General features: G+C 42.7%; 1 protein-coding gene across 1 annotated transcript; it reads right to left on the reverse strand.

The window, feature by feature from the left end:
* Positions 1–5,177: 5,177 nt before the first annotated feature.
* LOC146796851 (olfactory receptor 5AP2-like) lies at positions 5,178–6,122 on the reverse strand. The gene has a single exon (XM_085631388.1). The coding sequence runs from the start codon at positions 6,120–6,122 to the stop codon at positions 5,178–5,180; it is 945 nt and encodes a 314-aa protein (XP_085487514.1).
* Between the last annotated feature and the right edge of the window lie 5,381 nt (positions 6,123–11,503).

Here is an 11,503-nt window from a genome sequence, read left to right on the forward strand (position 1 = left end):
CCCCCCAAAGTGACCAGACCCTGGAGGTAATGTATGTCCTCCATATTGAATGTTTTAATTTGTGTAGGGGGTATGTTTCATGCCCATCACGCTCCCTTGGCCCATGGGTGTTCTCACCTTCTGCAGCGTGTGCGTCAGGTTCGGTGCACCAGGTCGTAGGCTAGGAGGGCCAGGATGACACGTAGGATGGGGTCCATGGCTGGCCGTCGCGTACTGGTGCTCCTTATACACGTCGTACTCAATTTCCCAGGAGTTTTTGGCTGCTGTAAAAAATGAGCCGTGCGGAGTGACGTAGGCACGAATCGTACTTGTTGGTCCGTAAAACGCTGCCTGACTCCGTACGGACATCACGTACGCGATGTCCCGGATCGGAATTGTGGGTATTTTTTAGCGGTACGTAGTTTTGTACGATTCGTACGGAAATGGTATTTCTGTACGAATCGTACTTGCTGGTTTGTAAGGTGGATTTCCCGGGTACGAGTCGTACGGAGAATACGCTCCGTACGACCATTCGTACCCGGGTTTTACAGGATTGGAATCGGCACCTTTATGTTATTAGATATATTTATATACATTTATATTTTATATTATTACATTTAAAAAAAGTGTTAAAAATATTATACATTAAAAAAATAATTTTGTAATATTTTTAAATTAGATATCTATAAATAAAAATATATATATATTTTTTAAAACAATAATAATAATTGTTATCCTTTTCAACAAAATGATTACATATATTTCATTTTTGATTACATTAGCATTATTATTTCATTTAACTAATCTTAATTTTTTAAATTTACATATATATAAAAATCGATATTTTAGACAACTACATTATTGAAAATCATGTATTTTTTCAATATTTTCTTAATTATTATAAGTATATGGAGTCGATATTTATAAAATCATTTTTTTTTACTTTATATCTTTGTATGTAGATATTTTGGTGGTCAATATTTTTTCAGTGAACCCAGGAGGCAGGGCCAAGCCTCTGGGAGTCAATAAAAAACATTCCCTACTATTTTTAATAGGGAAAAGGTGTGCAGCGGGCCCCTTCAGGAGCAACTCTTGGCCCCGGGGACCGTATCATCTGGGGCCTAACACGAGGAGAATGTCCAGTGGGACATTCCCCAGGGCCACAAAAAGTTGGTGCACCACTGCTGGGTGACCTTGCCCAATACCTGTTCTGGTGCTTGAGTGCACTGCCTCCAGCCTGCCCTACTCATAGATGAGGTGGAAAAGAGAATACCACCTCTGCACCACACACAACAATTATGCCAACTGTTAAAGCTAGGCGGGCCACACAGGAGTGGGCTCCCCTCACAGCCCCCAGCACTTTCACACTCCGATAGCCCCGTAAAAAGGGGAAGGGGCATCCGTCATGTAAAAAAATATGTTCAAAAGAAGGAAACATATCTGCACAGTGGGCGAAGCTGCACTTTTCACATTCACTGCCTGGGGTCAAGGAGCTCTCAATAAGACATTAAAAGTACTTAGAAATCTGCATATTGTGGTCTTTTGGTGCCCCATGATGGACCAGGAGCGCAACCAACATTTTTTAATATTCTTTAGGGGGCAGCTGGAAGTGCAGCAGTGACCCAAGGAAGTTTCCATAAAGGTTGACCTAAGTCTCCCATGGGATTACATCCCTGATTCTGGGAGTGGATTTTCATGTTGTTAACCACTCTTGGAGCCTGTACTTTTGGACATTGGTTCTGGAGTGTGGGGATGTCAATAGTTTGGTTCTAAACTGGCAGTTGCAGCAGTGTAAAGGTAGGAATAAGATTCCGGAACACGTTAGTTGACAAAGTTGATGATTGACAATTCAAAATTTAACATTACAATGAATAGTATTGTGTGTTTGGTCCATCCTAAATGACTTCAGTGTTGTTGCATTCTATTAATATGGCATATTTCTGCTTTTTCTAATGTGATGATAAAGCTGGTAGCCCTTCCTTTTTGATAATGACATCCCCTGTCCAATCTTTAGTATAGGTAGTTGTATTGTGGATATAGGGTTTAGGCGCCACTGGAGGTGTAACCAATTCTGAATGTGTCACCAAAGGTATTTCCAACTGTTTATTTGTAGATATTAGTAAATGAATGCAAAGTAATTAGAATTATGTATGCAGTAAAGTACTTTTTCCTTTTTATCAGAAAAATCACTGACTGGAAAATGATTTATTGAGTGTTGTTGTTGCATACCAGTGAGGTGCGGGTACTGTCTCACACCACCTCCTCTGAGTAGGCCTTGGACCGCTCTGCTTCTGTAATGGGTTACTTGGTTCAAATTGAAGAGAACATTACAAAGTAATAATCTGTGAAGAACTCACATCTTTTGCAACTAATTACCCAATTTCTTACTTTGGATTTTTATGATGTGATAGCAGTTGAAACATCATGCCTGCATGATAAATTTTATCATGGTTAGTATACATGTAAATATTTCATCTGTTAGATCACATGCAGCAGAGAGTTGACATCAGGCTCTTGAGGTGAGGGTGGTGATCTAAACACCACATACGCTTTCTGAAATTGAAAGCTGGGTAAAGTTTCAATGGTTTTAGATCAGGCAAAAATAAGTACTTAATAGTATTGTGATAATATTCTGTAATCTGCGGGTTATTAAAAAAAAGTGACTACCAGGGCTTGCTTCTAGAATGTATGATTGTGCCCTGAGGAAAAAGAAATGTTATATGATGTGGTAAGTTTAGAAGCAATAGTCATGGCCTAATATTTCTGACATTTTATTCGCTGACGATCGAGCAACCTAGAAAATAGGGAAGACATTTTTAAAGGCACAGTGTCCTCATCTATCTGAGTGAGGTTAATAAATTTAGGCCTTGACTTTGAGGGAAGGAGTAGTGTCTGTCGGGATGGTGGAGAACATTACCTCTGCCATTCCAACAGAGTTACTTTTGTATGCTAGCCGTGACAGGGGTGCTGAAATAATAAATATTTAAATTTAAAGAATTCAAAATAAATAAATCTGAGGATTAATTTCAATGTGATTTATGCTTTCGAGATATATTTATCACTGACCATGCAGTTTTTAGATCTATCATAACTAGAACAATATCATGAGTGGTAGTTAGAAGTGATTAAGCCCAGCAGTGCAACAACTTCCACTTTGGGTCATTACTTATCAAGTTTGAATTCCAGATGAAAAGCACCAGAAATGTCTTATAAATTATAGCTCTTGCAAAATTGTACTTTTATTTTCTGCCATTCCTTCTTAACTAGCAAGCACATTGTTTAAAATGTCAATACATTGGTAACTCCTTCCATACAGACCGGAAAAAGGTTCAAAATGTGCTGGTTTTAACTACATATTAACAGTTACATTGCTGACTTATACAGTGGTTAAAAGGTCTAAAAGGTCAATGCTCTCAATATTACTACTTGTGATTCCCTCAGGTCTCTCTGTAGATTTATCCTTAAGTTTCAGATCCCAAGATTTTTGTAAGAAAATTGGATAGAGAGATAGGAGAAGCATATATTTGAATGAGTTCCATGCAATTGTGCTGAGCCTAGCAACAAATTGTACCTTGTAAAATCATATTTAAACTAAGGCGGTGATTAGGATGATGGGTGGATTGACACCGCCGGCCCGGCGGTGGCGATCCGCCCACCATTGCAATCTGATTTACCCCCGCCATATTATAATGGCGGGGGCTATCGCGGCAGACGCAAAGTGCATCTGCCACTTTTATGCTGGTCGGCAATCATTCCGATTGCCAGCCAGGCGGACTTGGGCCACAATATGGTGGCGGTGCCTAGCAGGCACCGCCATCCATATTAGTATGTGTGGCTTTAAAGGACTTTCCATGGCGGCGATGCCACCATAGAAAGTCTGGTGGGGAATTGCTTTGGGGGCCTGTTGCGGGCCCCCGGGGTAGGGGGCTGTACTTGGGGGGTACCTATGGTACCCCCTACACTGCCGTGCAAAAGGGGGCAGGCACCGCACAGTGCCTGCCACGTTCTGGCACTTTGGCATTGCGGCGGGTGCTGTTTACAGCAGCACCCGCCACAATGTCAAAAATGCGGAATGCGACTGCCAGGGTGCCAGTCGCATCCTAATTAGCGGTGCGGGACTGCCGCACGTCTGGCGGCCGGTCCCAGCACCGCTCGGGTGGCAGGCGGAATAACCCCCTAAATGTTTATGATCAGCTAGATACCTAGAACATATTGTATACATGAGTAGGGAACACGGGTATTTTATTGATGGATTTCTTTAACATTAAATGGATATTTTAATTTATACTTGAGCAATTTAAATATTCAAGGGCATTGCACACATTCTGTATTTCTAGTCAAATTATTTAGAGGATGACATCATATCATTCATCCAAACATTGATTGAAACTCCTGAAAATACAATTGATCTCACCTTTTGAACAGTGTGCAAATTCACTATTCATCCAACTGTTCCTGAATGAATCCAACACATTTCACCCAACTGCAAATTTTCATTATTTTTACTTTTTTTCAAAGCTAGGGGGTCTATTAGGATGACAGTCAGATGACCTCCGCCGGGCCGGCAGCGGTCATCTGCCCGAGATCGCAACCCAAAAAACCTGCCGGTCCCATTAGCATGGCAGTGACGACTGTGGCAGTGAGATTTTCCGCCTGCCACTTTTCCGCAGGTAGCAGTCGGCACGCTTACCTGGCGGGCGGAGCTGGTCTGCTAAAATGGGGCCCATGCAGGGCCAGGCTCCGCCGGCATGATTATGATGCCGGCGGTAGCCAGCCTCTCCGCGGCGGGGAACCGCCATGGAAAGGCATGCAGAGATTGTCTCCGGGGGCCCATTGCAGGCCCCCAATGTGTTTGGGGGGGGTGGGTGCACATGTCCCAGCACCAGTGCAGGAATATGCAGGACATGCCTTTTTGGACATCGTGGCGGTGCTGCTGGCAGCAGCAACCGCCACAATGTTAAATGCCACAATCCGACCGCTGCGGTCGGATTTCACTGCGAAGCATACTAATTGGGCCGGTGGTTATGCCGCAGTGCTAGCAGGCGGTGTTTCCCCGCTACCATGGCGGTCGGAGTGCTTTTCCGACCGCCATCCTAATAGACCCCCTAGTCTGACACCATGGCCAGTGCCTCTTCTGTTTATATCAACCTTTGCATGGAACAAATGTATACACATAATTTCTCCTTCTCTTGTAAATATTACATTCTGTGAGTAGCAGTTTTTCTCCAAAGGACTTTCCTCAGGGCATCCTTGACTTGCTCGTTTCTTAGGCTATAAATGAAGGGGTTCAGCATTGGAGTTACAGTTGTGTATATGACAGTTACCACCTTGTCCTTCTGCAGAGAGTAGCTGGATCTGGGGCGGATGTAGGTGAAAACTATGGTCCCATAGAACAATGCGACAACCATCAGGTGTGAAGAACAGGTGGAACATGCACGGTGCCTTCCTTCACTAGAGTGCATCTTTAGGATAGTGATGATAATGTGAGCATAGGAAACCACAATAGAGAGGACGGAGATAGGGATAACCATGGATGACTCAGTGAAGATTACCAACTCATTGGCAGTGGTGTCAGAACAAGAGAGCTTTAGCAAGGGTGGAATATCACAAAAAAAGTTTTGAATTTGATTGGGCCCACAAAAAGATAAGCTTGAGATCATCCCACTATGTAACAAGGAGTTCAGGAACCCTGTCAACCATGTGATACAGGCAAACTTTTCACAGACTTCATTGTTCATAACCGTTTTGTACCGCAGTGGATTGCAGATGGCTACATACCTGTCATATGCCATCACACCCAGAAAGAGGCTTTCAATACTTGCCACAGCCACAAAAAAATAGAGTTGTGTGATGCAGAGAGTGAAGGAGATAGTCTTTATTTGTGTGAGGATGTTGAGTAGAAGGTTGGGCACAGTGACTGTTGTTAAGCTGATGTCCACCAGTGAAAGGTTTGCAATGAAGAAGTACATGGGACTGTGGAGTTTAGAGTTTGCAGTGATAAGAGTGAAGATGGTACTATTACCCAGCAGTCCGATAATGTACATCAGGAGGAAGAGTATGAAGAGTACCTTCAGTAGAACTGGATCATCTGAGAGTCCCAGGAGGATGAACTCCATCACAGTGCTCCAGTTCCCTTTCAGCATTTGTGCTTTTGAGATCTGTAGATGGAAATTGCATTTTTAAAAGCTCTATTTACTGCAAAAAACTGCACTACAACATATTAAAAACTCTTCCGTATTATTTTAATGCTTTCAAATTAACGTAGTCAAAGTAAAGGAACTGATATATATATTTGGAAATTTGGGGCTGGTTTCTTAAAGAGTCCCAAAACCAATGTAATCAGTTCTTCCAGTTTCAAAACTTACTGACAGTGGAAAATTGTAACCCCAAAATACCTATCAGTGTAAGATGTGGAATGATGCGGCATCGGTGCTATATTATATTTAGATACTGTAGAATCATTAGGATTGTGACTTTACTTATTTTTAGCCATATGTCTACCACTAAATTAATACAATTTTTTTACTGTGTCATTTCATTTCCATAACATCATTTTATCATTGCGACTACACTTGTCATGTCAGTGCAATCAACTTTCTCCCAACTGTTTTTGGTCCTTCATTTACCTTTTCTTTTAACCATGTCCTCACAATTTGAACCCCAACTTTATTACTTTCATCTTCTTTTTTCCTTGTCATTTATTAAATTATGCAATTAGTCATGTCTGGGATTTAAGCAATTGCACTTATCTTTAAAATTTCACTGAATCATATGCCACTTCCCACTGCTGGAAATCATGTTAATCTTCTTCCCTCAAGCAGACTTTGAGGTCGATGTTGTATGCTGTTCTGTATCAAATTTGTTCCCATTCTTTCCTTCTGTTCTTTTTAACATTTTAACTCTGCTTCTGATGTGTGATGGAACAGTTCCACTGTTGCCGTCCTCTTTTGTTCACATTGAGAAAGCAATGCGGTTTTAGTGATGGCCCTCAATATGTGGAGTTGTGCAATTCTCTAGGAGTGCTTATTGAGACACTTAGGAACAGATATGTTGTGCTTTATGTTAGTTGGGTACCAGTCTCAGGACCTTCTTACCAGTTGTGGCATGACTCGCGGGTGGGGAGGCGGAGAGTCGTGTGGGGCAGGGGGGTCGCGCAGGGAGGAAGGGAGGTTTAATTAAAAATTAAAATTAAAAAATAGAACGTTAACTTACCTTCGTTGGCTCAGTCCCATGTCCTGTCTGCTCCTCTCCTGGAAGCAGGAAGCAGAAAGCAGGAAGCCTCCCTCCCCTCCCCTAAGCCAATCACATCACTTCAATGGTAGTATTGTGATTGGTCGGGACGCCGACCAGCCAGGCATCAATGGGGAGGCCATTTTCTCCATGTAGCCTGCATGTAGCCTACATGGTGAAAAGGCAGAGTGTGCATGGCTGGTTTGGTTGGCCCAATAGAGCTGACCAAACAGTCAGCACCCTCAGCAATGGCCAAGCCACTCCTTCCCTGCCCTAGAGCAGGACCGCCCACCCGCCCCCCCGCCCCCCAACCAAACACTTCTGCTTTCTTGCAGTACGAGAAGCAGAAACATAAATTGGCAATTATAATACGATTTTATGTTTCTGCTTCTCGTACTGCGAGAAAGCAGTGGGGCGACGCTCCTCCACCCACATGGAGGAGCCATACCTGCTTCTTTGTCTCATTGAATTTAGTCAGCCTCAAGTATGGCAAGAGTTCTGATTTGCAGGGTCAGCCATCACATTTTTCTTCCTTTTCCCTTGATTTCCTAAAGATAGATTGTAAACTTCTTAAGGACATTGATGTCCCAAATCTCTTGGGCCAGGACATAGAATCAGCTTAATCGTTCTTTTATCTTGATGCCTAAAATATATTTGTCATTGTTTGTGCCTATGAATGCATCCATGCATTTATTTCGATTCATTCCATTTTGTTTAGCATAAAACAGGCTTATAACCTTCTCATACCTTTCCAGAAGTCAATAGTAATACCATGGCATATGCTATGTTACGGCAATTCTTAAAGTGCACATTCACTGAATGGTATCTTGGTATCTTGGTAACTGAACCAGCATAGCTCTAGAATTATTGGTACGCTTGTTTGAAGAGCCAGGTCTTCAGCATCTGTCTGAATTTAGCGATGGTTCAAATGTCCAAAGGCAATGAGTTCCATGCTCGGGGGGGGGGGGGTAGTGACTGAGAACTTAGTCCCACCTGTCCTCTTCCTCTTAAATTGAGGGGTAGCAAAATAGTGTAGATGGCTGGATCTTAGCTCTCTGGTGGGCAGTATTTATTAACAACCTGAGATTTGATAAAGGCAGGACTGTCCATATGCAGGTTGAAGATAGTGCATCATACTTTGAACATTGTTCTCTGTATGACTGGCAGCCAGTAGAGCTCTTTCGTCACCTGAGAAATATGACAGTGTTTGGGCAGATGATTTATCAGCCAAGCCACCTGGTTTTGCATCAGCTGGACCCTGTGCATGAGATACTTCAGGAGACACAGATAGAGGGAGTTGGCATAGTTAATTCTTGACATGACTATAGTCATAATGACTTGAATCAAGGTGCCAGTGGTAAAGAATTTTCTTCTCTTCTTAATGTGGCGAAGTTGAAGGAAGCTGGAGGATGTCACTCCGCCAACCTGCTCCTTGAGTCTTTTTACCGAATTTTTAGGTGGGGAGGAGAGACCATCTCGCTGGGCCAGAAGGAAGGGTTCCAGTGATCAAGCTTGTTCTTGGTGCTAGCATGATTTCGTGAAACTGTAATCTAGAAGTGGGCTGTCATTGATAGTAAATAGCAGTTGCATGTTATCGACATAATTAAAGATGTTTACTTTCCTATTTTTGAGAGTTAACCAGAGGGTGTATATAAATATAAAAATGGGTAGAAAGAGAGGAACCCTGTGGCACCCCACAATTCAATTGGATCTCCGCCGAATTCAATGGGGGAAGTCTGACCGATTGAGATTTGTCTGGGGCCCTGACATGATAATACACTGATGAAGATGGATGTACACACTTTTTCATATGAACATGGTGTAGAGGTTAAGACAGAGAGCTCACCCATACATCTGGCAGAAAGTAATACAGCAGCCATAGAACACAAGTGAGAAGAGGGACAACTCCATTGGTAAATATTATTGGGGTACGGCTATAGGGACATACACATGATAGGTATCTCCCTAACATGGGGCATATCTGGTGTTTCCCGAATTATATTTAGGAATTAGATACCCTGAGATTAAATGGGAGGCTGATCCACATTCTTCTTTGCAGAGGCAAAGAAACTGTGTCAGGGCTTGGTGCAGCTTTAAAAATGACATTTCCAGAAGACGTGTCTGAGGTTTATGTGTTGCTTGGAGGTCCTTGAGATATTCCAATTTTCATCCTGGAAAGTGGGATATTATGTTTGCTTATTTTTATTAACCAGGTAGATTGATCATTTTTAGGTCTCGCCTGAGCCAGCGCTTTAGCGCTGCTCTCGCGAGAGCTTTTGTAAATGGGGGATCTGGAAGTGCAAACGAGTGCTTTCAGGCCTCCAAATACAGTGCATGTGCGCCGGGCGCACACACCATTTGGCAGCCTGCACACCATTTGCTTTCACTTTCGCGGCCGCACGGCTGCTTTGATGTTTGATCGCGATCACTTTCACGTTCGCGGCCGCACGGCCGCTTGTTCTAATGTAACCCAGATTGCTTTCCGACTTAAAAACAAACACTCGCCATGTCCTTCTCACCATATTGTTAGAGGTTGTCATCTGTGTGTCTGTTTCGCTGTATTTCTTCGCTTTTTTTGCCTCAGTGTGCATTTTTCCTTCTAGCTCGCTCTTTCTTGTGTTCATCTTGTTGTCTTTGTCATCTGTCCCTGTTTCGCTGTTTTTCTTGTTGTTTGTCTCTGTAACTTGTTTCTGTTGGTGTGTGTTTTTGTCCCAGTTTCTGTCTCTCAAGTTTGCTCGTGGACATAGAAGACTGTGTGAAGAGTTTCATCACTGTGTAGTTGGACTTGTAATTCTTAAGGGAACATACTGGTTTGGACCAGTTATATCTATGTACGTGGTATGGTTCAGCGCTGCAGGTTAATTGACGACAAGGATTCTCTGCACACGTGTGGTGTGCCAGCAGACGTGAAATGAAGGAACTGGTTGTGTTGTAAATGCCATGCACCCTTCACGACAACACTGAGAGAAATAGGCTTGCAGGCCATTACTTTCAAAAGCTATTTTTCATCTCTTGCTTTGATGGTACATCTTCTGCTGTGCTTGTCCTGTCAAGGCTTGTCTCCCTGATGCTTCTCACCCTTCCTCGGATAGCTGATTAGTCTCTAACCGCGCTGCCATTTTCTGTCCTCGTCAGAGCATAAACTCCGTCGTCAGATGACACGCCAAACTTAATTGACCGAAACAAGTTATTCATCTCCATAAAGGGTGACACAGTTGTTCAGTGTTAAATGTGCATTTTTGTTTTTCTTTCACCCTTTTGAAATAGCATTCTGCTGACGAAAAGGTGAATTTTAAGTGAGCGAAATAAATATGCATCTTAGTAGCTCTCTGGTGATTTCTGATGCTTCTTATGTTTTGCCGTTGTGTTTTAACATTTTTCGCTGTTATTTCCTGATAAGGTGATAAGACGCCTCAGCCCAGCGTATTGAAATTTAAAGTTTTTCCTGTGAAGGCTGCTATGTATGTACAACCAGACATTTTATTTTTCAAGCAGACATTATCAGAAACATGGCTTTGGTAGCATTATACCCAGTGTACAAACGTGTGGATTCATATTCTGATTCAGGTTTCTGGGGAAATCATAAAAGGAAGGTGTATGTTCTCTTTAGCATATCCACCTCATAGAATTTGAATGCTGCATGCTAAAACTTGCATCAAATGTCCTTTAAATGGCACACACTGGAAAGCATCCTTGTTTTTGCTTCGTACTGTTTTCCGTAATTATTTTAGCAATTATTGGCTAGCTACAAGTAGGAGAAAGTCGCCAGTACAAAGCTGGCTTCAGCAGCCTGGCCTGTAGGGGCAAAGCAGTCTTTAGCGCTGGTGGCGACCGATGAGACAGTCTTTGTTGCCCCCCCCTCCCTGACTTCCTTCTCCACTAATTCCATCATTACTACCCTCCAGCAGTGCCCTCACTTCTCCATAGCCCATTCTCTGACTTGTATCATTTTTTTTTATAGCGCAACTGGTAATTCACTCATACTCAGTTCTGTGAACTGCATTATACACATTCTTTGCCGCAGGCACATTGATGCTCTGTGCTACTTTATTACGAGTCAAACCTGCCACTAGAAACAAGCATTGGCATAGCCAATAGATCTCGCCTTGCGGACCTTATAAGTGTTTAGCCATGCAACGGACAGCTGTGTGGCTGCTGTGCAATATGGTTGAAAGTAAAACAAACAAGCATTTGCAATGCAAAAGGTCTCGCATTAGCGAGTGTCTAAGCTATTGGCATTGTAAATTGCAATGCCTTTTATTTATGTTTTAAAAGCCAACACATAAATAAAAGG

Source organism: Triturus cristatus, chromosome 10 (assembly GCF_964204655.1).
Source record: "Triturus cristatus chromosome 10, aTriCri1.1, whole genome shotgun sequence".
NCBI lineage: Eukaryota > Metazoa > Chordata > Amphibia > Caudata > Salamandridae > Triturus > Triturus cristatus.